Source organism: Schistocerca cancellata, chromosome 10 (assembly GCF_023864275.1).
Source record: "Schistocerca cancellata isolate TAMUIC-IGC-003103 chromosome 10, iqSchCanc2.1, whole genome shotgun sequence".
Classification (NCBI taxonomy): domain Eukaryota; kingdom Metazoa; phylum Arthropoda; class Insecta; order Orthoptera; family Acrididae; genus Schistocerca; species Schistocerca cancellata.
In genome coordinates, this window is record NC_064635.1 from 31,700,417 (window position 1) to 31,719,182 (window position 18,766).

The following is an 18,766-nucleotide window of genomic DNA, read 5'->3' on the forward strand; positions in this document are numbered from 1 at the left end:
TCGTCCTCCCACAACTCCATGCACTTCCTGTGGAGTGCAGTGATGACTGACTGCAAGGGGATAGGACACTGGACCACATCCTGCTCTCTGCAGGCCTCCTTGGCAGCCCGATCAGCCTGTTCGTTGCCCCATATGCCGACATGACCAGGCACCCAGCAGAAGGATACCTCTTTACCCCGCCGTTGGAGCAAGTACAGTTTGTCATGTATCAGCTGGACCATCTCTTCAGTCGGGTACAGGTTCTGCAGTGATTGTAAGGCACTAAGAGAATCGGAGCAGAGAAGAAATCGATCGCCCCGAACTCGATTCATCTGCTCCAGTGCCGTCAGGATCGCGTGGAGCTCCGCTGCGAAAACGGTATATTCAGCAGGGAGGCGAATCCGGGTAACATGAGCAGGGAACACCACAGAACAGCCAAGGAAAGTCTCCTGTTTGGAGCCATCAGTATAAACGACAGTGAAACCGCGATGCACATCTAGAAGGTTAAAAAACAGAGATTGGAACGTAAAATCTGGTGTGCCATCTTTCTTAAAATTAGTCAAATCTAAAATAAGTTTGGGTCTCCGGAGGAGCCAAGGTGGAGATCTGCTCCAACCGCGACGTAAAACACGAAGACCAGCCATAGACATCGCACTGAGGCAATCCTGTGCGCGAATCCCATAGGGCTGCGTCGCACGTTGCCGGTTATGAAACAATCGTGCCAGAGGAGGCTGAGCAACGGTATGGTATGCAGGGGTGTAGGGTGTGGACAAAGTTTTATACGCCTGGCGCACTGTAAGTAGCCGTCGCCGCATATGAAGTGGCGGTTCACCAGCCTCTGCACAGAGGCTGGGGATGGGGCTAGTTCGGAATGCCCCAGTGGCCAACCGAAGCCCTTCATGGTGCACAACGTCCAACATTTTTAAGTAAGAAGGCCTCGCAGACCCATACACCGTGCACCCATAATCGAGCCGAGACCGCACAAACGCCCTGTAAAATTGGAGCAGACAAGTCCTGTCAGCTCCCCATGTACTGTGGCTAAGACATTTTAAAATACTTAAAGCCTGAAGCGACCGCCGTTTCAGGTCTTTAAGATGAGGTAACCACGTGAGCCTCGAGTCAAAAATGAGCCCCAGAAATCTCACCGTGTCTTTAAAAGTAAGAATAGTATCCCTCAAGCGCAACTCAGGAATGGTTAAAAGCGAACGAGAACGGTTAAACAGAACACATACAGACTTCTCGGTGGAAAACTGAAAACCACTCTTCTTCGCCCAATCATCCAAACGCCTAATCGTAAGTTGCAACTGACGGGTTGTCGTTGCAAGGCTTGAAGAAGAGCAGAACAAAGAGAAATCATCCACAAACAAAGAACACTGGACAGGACTTTTCACTATGGACGTAATGCTATTAATAGCGATGGCAAACAGAGTCACACTTAAAACGCTACCCTGAGGGACACCATTCTCCTGCTCAAAGCGATCAGACAGGACGTCACCAATTCGGTATCTAAAATATCGTGGCGAGAGGAAAGACTGAATAAAAAGAGGAAGACAACCACGAAAACCCCATTCGTGAAGCTGCTCCAGGATGAGACGCCTCCAAGTAGTATCGTAGGCCTTCTCGATGTCGAAAAATACACCTAGAAGGTGATGACGGCGTAGGAAAGCCTGTTGGATAGCCGCCTCCAGGAGGGCAAGGTTATCGAAGGTGGAACGAAACCTCCTGAACCCACACTGAAAGCGACTAAGGAGTTGCCGGGATTCTAACATCCAGACAAGGCGGCGGTTGACCATCCGCTCCAAGGTCTTCCCTATGCAACTAGTGAGGGCAATGCTACGGTAGCTACCTGGGCTCGAGCGGTCTTTCCCGGGTTTTAAAAAAGGGATTAAAACCGCCTCACGCCACGCGTCAGGAAAGTGACCCGACGCCCAAATGGCATTAAAAAGTGCGAGGAGGATTTCTTTGTTGCGCATTGTGAGGTGCCATAGCATACTGTAATGGATCCTGTCGTGGCCAGGGGATGTGTCACGAGCGCCAGACAATGCAGAATCCAGCTCCCACATAGAAAATGGGCAGTTGTAAACTTCATGAGAGGTGGAATGGAAGTCCAGACTACATCTCTCAGCAACGGCTCTATGGCACTGGAAACCTGGATCCTGACTGGTTGTTGCAGTAACTGTGGCGAAATACGCTGCCATAGTCTGGGCAATGTCTCGCGGATCCGTGTGGAGAGTGCCATTATTCAGTACAGCAGCTATGGGGCACCTCCCTCCTCTGCCAGAAATTCTCCTGATGGTCTCCCACACAATGGAACTTTTGGTGGAACGATTAATGGTGTTCAGGAACGTTTGCCATGACCTCTTCTTGCTCTCACGAATAATGCGGCGACATCTTGCCCTCGCCACCCGAAAGGCTGCAAGATGCTCAGCAGTCGGCCGACACTTGAACCGACGCAGAGCCGCACGCCGGGTCCTGATCGCAGAGCGGCATTCGGCACTCCACCAAGGCACAGGTGGCCTCTTCCGGTGGCCTGTGGACTGTGGAATGGATGCTGCAGCGGCGTGGTGGACCGTTTTGGTAATATGATCCACCCACACCTCAACATTCGCACAGTGGTCGAATTGGGCCAACTGGCTATAAAGTGTCCAGTCAGCTCCACTGAGCACCCATCGTGGTGGTCTCCTTTCGGGGCCCACGCCATCGGGCAGGTGAATCCAGATTGGGAAATGATCACTGCCGTGCAAGTCAGCGACCACTTCCCAGTGAGCACTGGCGGCAAGAGCCGGAGAGCAAAGCGAGAGATCAATGGCAGAGAACGACCCAGTCGCTGTGGAGAAATGAGTACTCTGTCCTCCATTGAGCAAGTAGGCACAGGATGACAGGAGAAGCCTCTCAATTGCTCTACCCCTGGGGCAGGTAATTGCAGAGCCCCAAAGCACATTATGGGCATTAAAATCACCACAAATAATGAATGGCTGGGGGAGCTGGGTAAGAAGGTCGGTGAGGGCTGCTTCATCAAGAGCATCATGTGGGGGCAAGTAAAGTGAACATACTGTCAATGGATGACGCACGTGCACGGACACAGCGACGGCCTGTAAAGTCGTCGTAAGTGAGAGAGGCGAGGAGTGGTAGTCCGTCCTGACGAAAATACCTACGCCTCCTCTAGCTCTCTCTCCACGCAGGTCGTCCTTTTTATGGAGTGTGTAGCCTCGTAGCTCAGGGGAGTAAGATGGATGGAAATACGTCTCCTGGAGACAGAGACACAGTGGTCTACCCTGAGACAGTAGACGAAGTTCCTCCACATGCGTCCTGAACCCTTGCAAGTTCCACTGGAGTATGGGAGCCATCTATGTTGGGGGTAGCACCTTCATCCTGTCTCTCCGACGGGGCGGGGAGACCGCAGCAGGTGTAGGGGCAGGCGTGGGACGAGATGATTGCCCCACACATACATCGTACTCCATCAACTCTGGGGAAGAGTCAGATGAAGCCTCACGTAAAACAACATCCGCATGGTCCGATGGTTTACCACGGGATTTGACGCGCTGTTGCTGCTGGACGGTAGCTTTCTGTGGTTTGGTGGACTTTGGGGGAGCTGATGTGGGAGTGGGAATTGGCGCACTGGGTTTGGGAACAGCCTCAGCTGTTGGAGGCGTTAGGGGCTGGCCCAAGTTCGCCACTGTACCTTTGTCTGCCGTTCGAGTAGGGGCTACTGGCTCTGAAACACTAGGTGCGTTGCAAGTGCACTGACCGCTACAGGTGTTAGTGCCAACACTCACCACCTCGGTCTGCGTTGAGGCATCGACTTTTGGAGTAGGCTTCTGAACCAGGGAGGCAAAAGATGTAGCAAATGTGGGAGGTTGCATCGACTTAAAGATCTTCTTGGCCTCACCATAGGGGATACGCTGGGTTGTTTTTATTTCCTGGACCTTGCGTTCCTCTAAAAATATGCGGCAGTCCCTACTCCAAACAGGGTGGTTCCCAGAGCAATTAATACATTGTGCCGGACGCGAGCAACCAACTCCTTCATGAGCAGCCAGACCACAGTTTCCACAAGTCGCTTCGCCGTTACAGCCTAAGGTGGTATGCCCAAAACGCTGGCATTTGAAACAGCGCATTGGGGCCGGGAAATAAGGCCTCACACTAAGGCGAAGGAAGCCAGCTTTAACATGTTCAGGAAGTTTTGTGCTACTGAAGGTCAGAATAAAGGAGTCGGATTTGACAAGAGTGCCATCAACCCTCTTCATGATGTGTTGGACATCAACGATACCTTCTGGAGCCCACTCACGTTGCAGTTCTTCCTTGGGAATATCAGCTAGATCTCGGCATGTCACAACACCTTTGCTGTAGTTCAAGGTGCTGTGCAGTTCAGTGTCTATGGCATACTCTCCAAGGCATTTAGCAGACTGAAGTTTAGTGGCTTGCTGGGAAGTGGAAGTTTCCACTAGCAAGGTTCCATTACGTAAGCGCTTTACCGATTTTAAGGAGCCACAGATTCCCTCCAATCCCTTTTGTATATAGAAGGGCGAAACCTTCTCGAAACTACCCTCCTTCCGTTTCACAATGAGAAACACATTCGGATTACCAGAATGTATTCTGTTACCTAAGACTGGACTTTTCAAAGAAGCGCCGGAGTCAGGGGGACTGACTACACGGGCCCTCTTAAGAGACTGGGTGTTAGAACCTTCCAGCGGCCCACCCTTTCCGCTGGGAGGAAGAAAAGAGGAGTTCGAAGGATCCATCTCGGTCCCACGAGCAGCTAGGGAACTAGAAGTCCACCTAGACAGAGCCCCGCGTGCCTAGGTAAGCCTTATACAACTGAGGTGCGGCAGGTTCCCCAGAGGTTGCCCGCTATCGACTGTTCCACCTCAACAGCCATGCATCTCATCAGCGCGCAGCACACCTTGAGATTGAGGGTTTTTTTATAGAGGTTTGTTCCATCCTCGCGATCCGGGCGGTCAAGCCAAGATCCCCATTCCCTGAGACACACAACGTTCCACCGCCGCGCCGCACGGTGGTCGCTGAAGTACGCTCAGAGCTTACGGTGACGGGGGACTGGTGGCGCCTACCAGTCTCCAGCTCAGGAACCCCGGGGTCGCCAAGCCCGTACCCAGCAAATGAATGCTGAGCCCCTGGGGGCAACGAGAAATTAAAACGGTTTTGAGGGACAATGGCAAGTTAGTAAAAAGACTGCAAAATGAAGTCAACTCCTTAAAAATAAATACAATGAGTGAAAAATGTACAAATTTAGAGAAGCAACTGCCTCTTAAGGATTGTTCTCATTTGAGCAATTCGGATGTACACAGTTACACACGGTGCCGACCTAAAAATAGTTCCTCACTATATGTTGGGCGAAATAAAACCGAAAGTGCAAACGTATTGAGTGTCAGGAACAAATTTGCTGCTCTCGGGCTCAAAGAAAAATGCAGCAAAATGAACAATGATAAAAGTGCTTTCCCTCCACTAGAAGTGAACGACAGAATGAAAACTTGACAAATGAGCAATACCGTTACTGATACTACAAATATCTCTACGAAGAATGACACAAAAACATATGCAAAAAGTGTAAGTATATATAAACTATTCACTGGGAAGATAGCAACAAAAATCAATGTATATGGAGACAACCACATGAAAGGACTTCTTCAAGAACTTAGAAGCATTAGTAACACACTGGCAGTGACAGGTACGATTAGACCAGGTGCTGATATGAAACAAGTGATGAGAAATATCACGAAAAATGATTATACTGAACAGGGCAACGTAATGATTTGTGCTGGAGCAAATGACATTTCCAAAAATATAGCTGCAAACATATTTGAACAGCTCTTGAGACATCTATTACTTCTAATACAAATATCATACTCAAACTTTTGCTACAGACATGACCTGCCAGAATCCTCACCCGTAAACAACAAAATTCATAGAATAAATTAAAAACTTAAAAACACATGTAAGATGTTCACTAATGTTATATTAATAGATGTCCGCTCTCTTGATAGAGCCTGTTTTACCAGACATGGAGTTCACTTGAATAGTAAAGGAAAAAGCATAGTATTATTGATGCACCTACTTTTTCTTTTAACAATAAGGCATTTGCACATCTGTTTGATAATGAATATAGAACTTAAATAACAGTAAAAAGAAAAAAATGTCACTACAAGCGATAAACCAGCAACTACATTATTAGAAGACTTGTGTGCTACACACTCAGCTAATGGCTGCTATGTTTGTAAGCTAGAAATGTTTGTTTGACACAATTGCTTGCAGATGCCTGGTTGTGTGCATGTTGGCACTTGTATTGGGACATCCAGGTATACAGGAAGAACGGGGAAGGAAAATGTGTTCGGGGTTTACCAACTCGAGGGCATCGACGGGTAGCACTAGCCCTATCGGATAAGGAACACAAAGTATATCGGCTGAGGCTGTGTCAGAGGAATCTCAAGTGATTTAGTGGAAAACACAGAAACCCTGAAACGGAATGGTCAGACAGAGATTCTTGCGTCGAGGAAAGGTTAATTTGTTGATGCAAAGACAAGCATAAGAAACAAACTTCTAGGAACTCGCAAAAATTGGAAAATGAAAGAACGGAAGGAAGGAAAATTGGGATGAACATCTCATCAATGATGAACTCATTAAAAGACAGAGCACAAGCTACAACTGGGGAAGGACACTGGCTGTGCCGTTTCAAGGGACTCTGCACAACGTCCTTGACAGCAAATGTTCTTCAGAGACAAGGGTATCGTCACGAGTATCTAAATGACGTGTGGTAGCACTATTCTTGTTCTCCATAGACATTAATGCTCTGAAGGACAGGGTGAGCAGCAATGTATGTTTGCTAATGACACTGTATTAAACGACAAAGTATCATCGTTGGGTCACTGTAGGAGGATAAGGATGGCCTAGACAGTATTTCTACTTGGTGTGGTGAACAGCAGCTTGCTTTAAATTTAGAAAATTTTAAGTTCATGCAAATGAGTAGGACAAACAACTCTGTAAAGTTGAATACAATATTAGTGGTGTGCTACTTGACACAGTCACAAAATATCTAAGCATAATGTTGAAAAGTGATGTGACACGGAACAAGCACTTAAACGACAGTAGTAGGGAATGTGAATAATTGACTTCAGTTTACTGAGATAATTCTACAGAAGTGTGGTTGATTTGTAAATGAGACCGTGTATAGAAGACGAGTGAGGTGCATTCTTGAGCACTGGTCAAGCATTTGGGATCCCCATCAGGTTGGATTAAAGGGAGACATCTGGGCAATTCAGAGGTATGCTGCTAGGTTTGTTACAGGTAGGTTTGATCAACATGTGATAATTACGGAGATATTTCACGAACTCGAGCAGGAATCCCTGGAGGGAAAACGACGTACTTTTTGCAAAATACTATTGAGAAAATTTCGAGATGCGTCATTTGCAGCTGACTGTAGCCAACATAGGTTTCGCTTAGTGACTGTGAGGTCAAGATTAAAGAAATTAATGCATATAGAAACTCGTTTTTCACTTGCTCCATTTGCATGTGTAACATGAAAGGAAATGACTGGTAGGGGTACAAGGTACTCTCTGCAAAGCACTATATGGTGGGTTGTGCAGCATGTATATAGATGTAGATATAGATATAGAATCATGTTCCATTTGACTTAAAACAATTCCGGGTAATCGCAGAAAATCTAACTAGTCATGTCCAGATGGGGATTTGAAATGGCATCTTGTCAAAAACGAGTCTAGCTTTTTACCACTGGACCACTTCCTTTGAAGGCAAAAATTAGAATACATAAATCAGTTTACCTAAGGTGCTGGGTATTGTGGGCACAAAGGGACAAGAAGAAGGAGAAGAAGTGACAGGATACACAATAAGCACAGGCTGAGGCAAGCATGAGCCACTTAAGCCCTTGGTTACAAGACTACTTTAATTACACAGATCAAGAAAAGTTTTGCATCACCTCGGTTCCACGAGTTCCAGAACCTGTACAGGAAACTGGAATAGAGATCAACATAAACATCATTTCCGCCCTTTTTATTGCTCAATAAAACCACACATTGCATGTTGTACCACCGTACATCGAGACCTTCAGAGGTGGTGGTCCAGATTGCTGTACACACCGGTAGCTCTAATACCCAGTAGACCATCCTCTTGCATCAATGCACACCAGTATTCATCACGGCATACTATCCGAAAGTTCATCAAGGCACTGTTGGTCCAGATTGTCCCACTCCTCAAAGGCATCGACATAGATCCCACAGAGTGGTTGGTGGGTCACACTGTCCATAAACAGCCCTATTCAGTGCATCCCACGAATGTTCCGTAGAGTCCATGTCTGGAGAACATGCTGGCCACACTAGTCGGGCGATGCCGTTATCCTGAAGGAAGTCATTCACAAGATGTAAATGATGGGGGCGCGAATTGTCATCCATGAAGACGAATGCCTCGCTAATATGCTGCTGATATGGTTGCACTATCAGTCAGAGGAGGGCATTCACATATCATACAACCGTTATGGCGCCTTCCATGACCATCAGCAGCATACGTCGGCCCCACATAATGCCACCCCAAAACAGCAGGGAACCTCCACCTCGGTGCACACTCTGGACAGTGTGTCTAAGGTGTTCAGCCTGACCGGGTTGCCTCCAAACACATCTCTGACAACTGTCATGTTGAAGGCACATGTGACACTCATCGATGAAGAGTACATGATGCCAACCCTGAACGGTCCATTTGACATGTTGTTGGGCCCATCTGTACCACGCTGAACGGTGTCGTGGTTGCAAAGATGGACCTCACTATGGACGTCGGGAGTGAAATGGCGCATCACACAGCCTATTGCACACAGTTTGAGCCATAACACAATGTCCTGTGGCTGCACGAAAAGCATTATTCAACATGGTGGCATTGCTGTCCGGGTTCCTCCGAGCCAAAATCCACTGCAGTCATCCACAGCGGTCATCCACAGCGGTCATCCACTGCAGTTGCAGACCTCGGGTGGCTTGAGCGAGGCATGTCATCGACAGTTCCTGTATCTCTGTATCTCCTCCATGTCCGAACAACATCACTTTGGTTCACTCCGAGATGTCTGGACACTTCCCTTATTGAGAGCCCTTCTTGGTATAAAGTAACAATGTGGGCATGATTGAATTTGCGGTATTGACCGTGTAGGCAGGGTTGAAATACAGACAACATGAGCTGTGTACCTCCTTCCTGGTGCAATGACGAACTGATTGGCTGTCGGACCCCTTCCGTCTAATAGGCGCTGCTCATGCATGGTTGTTTACATCTTTGGGCAGGTTTAGTGACATCTCCTAACAGTCAAAGGGACTGTGTCTGTGATACAATATCCACAGGCAACGTCTATCTTCAGGAGTTCTGGGAACTAGGGTAATGCAAAACTTTTTTTGATGTGTGTATATTTAGGAATTGGGATTTGGATGTATGTCCTAATCTCCCTTTTCCCCCATCTCTCTCTGTCCATCCCCTCCCCCTCCTCTCTTTACTAATCACCTCCTCCCCCCCAATCTTTGTCATTCTCCTCCTACTTCCCCCCCCCCCCCCCCCTCTTGCCTCTGTTCATCTATTCCTCCCTTGCTCTGTCTACCTCGTCATCCCACTCTCTCTTAACTTCGAGCCTTGTTTATTGGTGTTTTAAAGGAAACTTTGATTGGAAAATGAAATAACTTAAAATGAATGGGTAAATCTGATGTGTTCATTTGTATATGGAGTATGAGAGAGACATCTCCAATTGATGGGTCTGTAAGGAGAATGGCTTTAATGACAAGTGTACTGAGAAGTTTTAAACTGTAAATAGATAGGATTATAAAGTTTCAGATGATCCAGACTCCATAGTAGTAGTATTCTAATCACAAGCTGATAATCTAAAAACACAACTTTTACTGTTTTCTGTTAAAACCGGCTGTGAGTAATAATGTGAACAGCAATCTGTTGTGTAGACACAGTTTGTTTAAAATCGTATACAAGGACAAAGAATATATTTAAGATAAACAATTTGTGTAATGGCTTAAATTCCCTGATATTTTAGTTAAAACAGACTGTGAGAAAGAAAATTAAGCCACCCAGTTTCATGGCACAATATTTTTCTCTTGCAGTAACCTGTATATTTTTGTTTGAAAAAATATACAGCCCATGTCCGTCTGAATGTTTATTGCAGAGATGGCAATAAATTGAAGAAAACTGATCAAGAACTTTTTGACATTTTTGCAAAAAATATTCCTTTTTTATATTTTATGTATACATTTATATAATATATACATTAAAATTATGTAGCCTATGTCCACCCAACTGCTTTTTAGAGTACTGTGTGAAAATTTACTTCAAATTGGTCAAGAATTTTCAGATTTTTGCATGAACATTTTGAACGTTTATTAGAGTATCATGTGAAAATTTGAAGTAAATCGGTGAAGAACGGAGATTTTTAGTAAAATGTTAAACTGTGACACAATATGTAACCTATGTCCGTCTGAATGTTTATTAGGGTATTTTTTTTTGAAAACCTGAAGGAAATCAGTAAACTACTGTCGAGATTCTTGTTAACAACGTTAAACTACGACTTGTCTTTATATAGTAGTATAGATTTTATGCACCTGCAGCGGCCAGATGACATGTGGGGCCGGCCCTCTTTGGAATGCCCCATGCCGGCCTCACAGCGCCGCTCGCAGGACAGGCAACGGGCTGGGCAGCTGAAGTACTGGTCAGGAAACAGCGTGCGTGGCTGCACCTCCATCTCTCCACTGAACTTCTCGTTCAGTACCTGTCACACAGAAACAGCAGTAGCATTCAGCATTCAACTGATGTCGCAGCATAGGACACACACACACACACACACACACACACACACACACACACACACACACACACACACACACACAAAGTTAAATTATCACCTCTCCCAGAGCCACAAAATAATGTTGCTACCTGTCCATGCCAGGCTGTGGCATGACTGTAAACATGTACTGACAAACAAACACAACAATAACTACGCCACTTTATTTTCTTGAGCTGACAACTGCAACTTTATGACTATCCCTTGCAATGCATGCTAAAGTTCTGTTCCTGGAAATGACTATATAGAAAAACAAGGCAGTTAGCCAAAATAGTGCTCCATCCTGCAATATACACTAAGCTGAGTGACTAAGATAATGGAACAGTGATACACACATATACAGATATGTCGTAGTACAGTGTACACAAGGTATAAACGGGCAGTGCATTGGTGGAGCTGTCATTTGTACACTTGTGATTCATAAAGGAAAGATTTCCAATATGATTACGGCCACACATGTGCAATTTACCAGACTGTGGATGTGGAATGGTAACTGGAGCTACACACATAGGACATTTTATTTCAGAAATCACTAGAGATTTTAATATTTTGAGATCAACAGTGTCAAGTGTGCTGAGAATACCAGACTTCAGGCATTACCTCTCAACACCGACAACACAGTGGCTGAGGGCCCTAACTTAATGACAGAGTAGTGGCGTTTGTGTAGTGTTGTCTGAGCTAAAATACAAGGAACACTGCATGAAATAACTGCAGAAATGAATGAGAGATGTATTATGAATGTATCTGTTAGAAAGTGCAGTGAAATCTGGCACTACTGGGCTATCGCACCAGACGACTAACACAAGGCCCTTTGCTAACAGCACGACATCACCTGCAGCACTTCTCCCGGGCTTGTGATCATACCGCTTGGGCCCCAAACAACTAGAAAACTGTGGCCTGGTCAGATGAGTCTCAGCTTCGGTTGGTAAGAGCTGATGGTAGTGTTTGAGTGTGGTGCAGACCTTACAAAGCTGCGGATCCAAGTTTTCAACAAGGCACAGTGCAAACCGGTGGTGGTTCCACAGCAGTGTGGGCTGTGTTTACGAGGAATGGACTGGGTCCTCTGATCTGACAGACCATTTGCAGCTATCGTGGACATCGTATTCCCTAATGACAACTCAATTTTTATGGATGACAATGTGCCATGTTACGGGGTCATGACTGTTCAAAACTGGTTTGAAGAACATACTGCACAATTCAAGAAAAAGATTTGGCTACCCATATCGCCCAATATGAACCACACTGAACATTTATGGGACATAACTGAGAGGTCAGTTCATGCTCAAAATCCTGCACCAGCAATGCTTTTATAGTTATGTACAGCTATAGAGGCAGCACGGCTTAATATTTTTGTAGGGGACTTACAACGGCTTTGAGCTGCTGCACTACTCCGGATGACATCACCTCAGTGTATTTGTTTCCAGCTGTTTTCAGCCAGATCATTGTACTGTAACTCTTGTAGTACATCACACCTCCCCCTAGCTTAACCTGCTGTGTTTCAGTTTGTAGTTTGATGTAATGTTTTAGTTTCTATCTTTCTCATAAGGAATTCTTCATTATCAACTAGGCACTCAATTGAGAAATTTTATGTTTGCCACCATACCACTTTCAGCTGTCTAAAACAAATTTGCCAAATGTGCCAAAATAAACGAGCCTCGAAACACATTGGCATGGACTACATTATTCATTAACCAATTTAATAATTTTGTATCTATTTTTAAGTAGAAGACAAAAGAGAGAATACTGACACAAAGAAAAAGTTATGTTACACGTGGCAACGATGACAGGACTGAACTCTGAATCTCTGGTTTCAGTACTTGATATAGAATTAATTTGAAGTAATAATTAACTATAATTTATGTGGAAATTAATTTATGCATATGTAGTTTTCATACACATAGACTATTAAATAAAATTTTCGTCTAAATGGCTAGCCATTCTCTTGGAACCTACCAAGTTGCAGCTTCAAGTTCTTAAGTTCAACACACAGCCACTTTTGACAAGCAAGAAGAAGACAACACACATTGGTGACTACAATTGCTTATCGCAAAACTGTTATTCCATTTTTGAAGACATAAAATTTGTTACTTACAATACCTACATCAGTTCTCTGCAAAACATGGTACAGTGTGTGGTGATGGCTACATATTCTACCAGAATCACTTCCCTCTCTTCCTACTCTGTTTTGGTTGCAGATGGTATGCAGGCAGAATACTGTCAACATCCTTCCATATGAACTGGAATTTCTATATTTTTATTTTCAACAGCACTTATAACGTGAGATATAGGTCATATGAGATAATCTACAGGGCGTTTGGAAACTCCTGTTGCAAACTTCTAGGACTTGTAGAGGAGAGCGAGTACATAATATTTTGAATAGGAACCAACATCCGGAAATGCACCGTTTTTGTTCTATGGTGATTTCTCAATTCAGATGTGTAACTCCTACACCTCCACTGAGGGAAAGAGAAATGTCTTGTCCTGATGTGCAGTAGGGTTGACAGGATGGTTCTTTGAAGCTGTGCCACTGAATGTCCATCAGGAAATGTTTCAGCACGATGGTGCACCACCTCACTTCTCACATGGGGTTCGGAGACTACTCAGCAGCTGATATAGTGGAAGATGTATAGGCTGAGATGGTCCAACCATGTTACCACTGTGATCACCAGGTTAGCTCCTATGGACCACTTATTGTGGGGGTCATATGTTAAGTTTAATTTATGAGACTCCTGTAGAGACAGACGAAGATCTGCTGGCATGAGTTCTGGCGACTGCATTAGAAACTGAAGAGACCCCAGGTGGGATGGAAAATGTGTTCCAGGACATGCTTCATTGGTATAATGTCTGTAGCAATTCTGGTGGTTGCCACATTGAACCACTGTTATAATGCATCAGTATCGTAGGGTACATAAATAAAGTATACTGGGTTCTTTTTTGTTTTGGAATAATGTAAATAAGCAACGTTAAAGTGTTTCTACAAACAAATGTGCTTAAATGATAAATAGAAATTTCATTATGTTTCCTTTCGCACTGTTACCTAACAACTGGATTGTCATGCCTAATTCACTTTCTCAAGCAAAAAGTGGATAAGTTAAACATCTGAATTGAAACTATTGTAGAACAGAAATGGTACACCTCCAGACATGGGTTCCTATTCAAAAGATTATGTGCTCCCTCCCTTCTAGTCTGAAGATTATTTACTCCCTCCCCTCTTGAAGTCCCATAAGTTTATAACAGGAATTTCCGAATGCCCCACAGCAGAAGTAGTATGTTCTCTATTTGTTTTTCGACACAGTTTCTTGGAATTTTTAAATAAGGTTCTCTGTGGTGCAAAATATCTTTCCAAGGCTTTATCACTGTTAACTAAATGAACCCACAAAGAAGTGTGCATATCATCTTTGAAAGTTTTTTTTTACCTCTTTCATGAGTAAATTGCTCATCCTTGGGAGTCTTCCAATAAATCGAAGTCTGGCATCGGTTACCCCCACATCCAGTGATAGTTACGTGGCCGTTTTGCTTTAAATCTCTGTAGACAGTTACTCCTAATTATTTAATGATTACAGCAACTGACTGTCAATTATGTAGCAAAACAATATTAGATCTTTTTACCTATTATGTACATTACATTAAGTTATACCAAGTCTCACCTGTCAATCTTTGCATCAAGTGCTGATCATCCACATAGGGCTATAGATGTTACCTGGCAGGTTTTTATACACACCATGTTTGACTACTATACATACAAATGAGAGGGCCGAGTAATGGACAAGGAAACAAGCAAAGCTATATAAATAAAAATCAATTGACACATATACGAAAGATCACCACTAGCAAAAAGGTCGACTGATTTGGAAATTTAGATGGTATTTTTATATGAAAATACCAATGAAAAATGTGCCTGCACTCTGACAGTTCCACTGTCACATGTTTTCGTAACAACAACCAGTTCCACATTGAATATTGATATTTTGAGAGAAAAAAATAGAATTGAAAGTGATATTTCAGTGTATTATATATGGCGATTATATCTTTGGTGTGTTGCAAAGATTGAATTCATATCAGTTTGTAGTACTTTGATGAGCTGCGAACATTCAAATGCCACCAGTGAGGCACTGAAATATTGGTTGGTGTACGCACCGTACAGGCTACCTACACGATTGTCGAGTCAATGGGCCTGTAGGAGAGCGTAGACATCATTTAGGGGCAAACTGAATAAGAATTTCTCATTATGTTCTACTATAAATCCAAAACAATGAATTCTGATTTATTTCATTTCAATAACTTCATGATCTTACTTAAATTGTTCTGTTTCAGTTCACACAAATTCAAGTAAAGATTCAGTTGGATGAATTCCTTCTCAATCAACTGACTGACTAAACCACTGGAGATATAGACACACATTATACAATAAACATATTCCATTAAACTGGCTGTGGGAAAGAATATAATAAGCTGTGTTAAGAAAATGCATGGTTTTCTTTTCCTTTTTAACAGAAAACAGGAAAGTTGTTTTCATGGCTAACTTTATAATCCCACCTGTTCGCAGACTCAAACCAAGCTAAATACTGTCATTAAGCCAATATTCTCACAGATATAGCAGCTGGAAAGGTCTCCCTCATACCACGTATACTAATTTTGGCAACCGATTTACCCATTCACTGTGATTTGCATTCCCAATCAAGGTTGTATTTGCAATAATAATAAATAATGTGAGAGAGTGAGGGGAGGAGGAGATGGATGTAAAGAAGAGGAAGGAGGATATGGACAAAGAGACGAGGGAAGAGGTGATGGATAAGGAAAGTGTGTGATAAGAGACTTATAGGGAGCAAAAGGAAGGTGATGAACAGAGATGGAGGTAGGGGGTGGGGGAGGAGGGTGAGGACAAAGGGAGGGGGGAGAGGAAAAGTGAGGGAGGGGGGGAGGAGGAGATTAGGACATTCACTAGTCAGTTCACTAGTAATCCTAACATACATAGGTTGGAAACCAATGGTTTTCGTGACATGACATGTTATGTTACATCAACACCTTGTAACAGAGTCCCTGATGATCCAACCTGCAGATATGCACTTGAGGACAAACACATTACAACAAGTGTTCCTCATGGCCACTATTCTCATGTGAAGACAGGCTGCAGCATGACTCCTCATCAGTGCCCGTGCATGTTCCAAAATCCCAGGTGTGCCCCAAATGCATCAATAATCACCCACAATGCATTCCCAAAGTATTGACACTATTGATAGGGCTGGAATACCCATCCCCATACAAAAAAATCCAACAGGTTCAAGTTGGAGGATCTAGGAGGTCACAGTACTGGTGAGCCACAACTGATAACACCAGAAACATGAAAAGTATGCTCGTACACCATCACACATGTACCACATATTCATCCTTCCACCACACAGAACATCACCCAAATACTCTATTAGCTTATGATGCAGGAAATGAAGGTACACATGGACAGTGCGTTGCCAAGGTACGAAATGTGGCAGTATCACAGAAACCATTCATTTGCAGACCTATGGTTATTAGGCTTATTCACTTGTTCCATTGTCCTTTACTCAGCTCTTTCATTTGTACATGGGATTGTCAAACACACTGTATATTGTTCATAGTAGCATTCAAGCTACACGACCTTGAAGCACAGAGGATGTGACATTCGTAAATATTATGTTTAGTCTGATGAAGTCTCGAATCTGTTCAAATATTCTGTAAGCAAGTGTTTTGTTTAGTGCGGAACTATACTGAAGATTTTCTGAAAGTCAAGAAATGTGGCATCAACATGTAGCTACCTACTGTTGTAAGGATCTCGAAAATCAGTGAATGAGCGAGACTGTACCTTCCAGTGCAAGACAAAAACACACACACAGTAAACAGTTATGTGATTTTGTGAATTCAATTGAAGAAATCTTACCATGGCTATAGAGAATCAGTTACAACATTTTTGCTTCTGTGAATGTATTTCTTTTGAGTAAAACTCTTGTCTCTAACTTACTGTCCCATACAGCTCATTACTGGAAGAACCTGGAATCCAAATCTCAGCCATAAGGCTGTTATTCAGGGTGTATACATGGACAAGGAAAAAAAATTCCCGGATTTCCCGGTTAAAAATACACTTTCTCCCAAGCGAAAACATATTTTTTTCCCTCATAAGTGACAGTATATTTTCTCTCTGAACCATGTAAGTCCTTTGAATGATTATGGTTTTATACACGGAGTAGAATTTCCCAGTGCTTTATAAAACTAAACACAGGGGAAAAAACGCATTTTGGACAGATCTCTGATGTGCAGCAACATGTACGCTGCATATTTTCGTATTGCGAAAGTATAAATTCGAATTCCACCAAACACCGCATGTTACTTTCCGAAGCATTGAAATCGATATTGATATGAGCTTTTGTAAGCCAGTCATAGCTCATGTCACGTGATCTCGCCAGCCGATGACAGCGGGTATTCAGAGCTTAGGACACGTGATGTAGTCAGCCAATAGCAACATCACTGTTAAGTAGCGTGAATGCACAAACAGGAAAAGTTAATGGTTTAAATTAATATACATAGTGTTGCTACACGAAAAGCAAAGCTTTCACATATAATATTGGTCTGTAAGATTAATACGCTGCAAGAGAAGCTAAGCTTTCACATACAATGTTGGTCTTGTATGAGCGTATTACAATTTAAGATATATCACACAAATGTGATCGGAAAATTTTTAATAATGACTTAAATGTCTGATCTTTTGGGCTCGAAATTCATCTAAATGGCTCGTCATCAAAGAGTTGATTTTTAAATGAGAGTAAAATACTCTGTGATTAAATAAATTCATCGTACATTATCGCACATAGCTCCATTGTAACTGGCAGAATGGTACTTTGATGGTAACGCTTTTCAAACCACCATTCGGAATATTTTCCCGTGACCTGTTAGAAATAGGTTCATTTCCGCAGTTCCCAGAGAGCGCCAGATGACAGGCGTCACCGCACTTGCGCAGCTACAATGTTGCAGGGAGCCCGTATGTTCGTACGTGTAAGACATTAAAAGATCATACATTATATCACTGGAGAAACAAGACATCAGAGGATACCCCAAGAGAATCGGAATTTCGAGACCCATACTAAAATGTACACATTTGTATGTCCATATTCCCAGTTAAGTAGGCCACGACCTGATATTAAGCTTTCCAATGTGGTTTTCGGGATGTAAATTTTCTTGGAGTGCCAGTACTGTGTTGTCTCACGTTTGGTTCTTTATTATGGCATAATGCCATACGTCCTAGAAGTTGAAAACGTGCACTTGAAATGCTGCGAACAGTGTGTGGAATTAAAAAGAAAATTTCTTTAGCAAACCGACAAAAGTAACTTCATTGTTCTGCAAGGCAATTAATGCTTGACTGTCAGAAAGGTGGAAATCAGAAATCTGTTTTGTTTTCATTTAACGTGAGAGCAGTAAACGAAGAGGAAACAGTAAAATCATTAAATGTAAACACGGGTCATGTGGAGACTACCCACTACCCCACTGTAACTCAGAATGCTCTGTCCATCAGCCCCGGATCTACGTTATTTCCGAACCGGTGCAATACCCCGCCACTTCCTCGAGCGTTTGAGATAGGACGTCAAAAATTTTTAAAAAATCAAATTTTCAAAAATATGTTCATTTTGTAGCGCACATCTTTCTGAAGAGTCTGATGCATAAAATATATGTGTTCAAGGAAATGTAAGACACATTATTTCGTCGTAAGTGCGCCAAGTGTAGTGCCTTGCCTCCTCACACAGCATTCTTCTATCACACGTCACTGTACTTCGCTCTGTGGAATTGAGACGTGTATATTTTGTAATGGATGCCATCAAATTTTTAAAGAACTCTTCAGAAAATTTGCACTCTTTATTCCCTATCAGCTAACAACTTGCTGCTTTGTGTGACATTTCTTCAATCCTTAGCTCCTAGAATTTTTTTTCTCTA

At 43.3% G+C, this 18,766-nt stretch overlaps 1 protein-coding gene across 1 annotated transcript in view; it reads right to left on the reverse strand.

The window, feature by feature from the left end:
• LOC126106457 (zinc finger FYVE domain-containing protein 1-like) overlaps positions 1-18,766 on the reverse strand; it is a 113,793-nt gene that overhangs the window by 57,718 nt on the left and 37,309 nt on the right. The window contains exon 5 of the mRNA XM_049912744.1: positions 10,575-10,741. Coding sequence (XP_049768701.1) covers positions 10,575-10,741 — 167 coding nt within the window. The remainder of the gene's footprint in view (positions 1-10,574; positions 10,742-18,766) is intronic.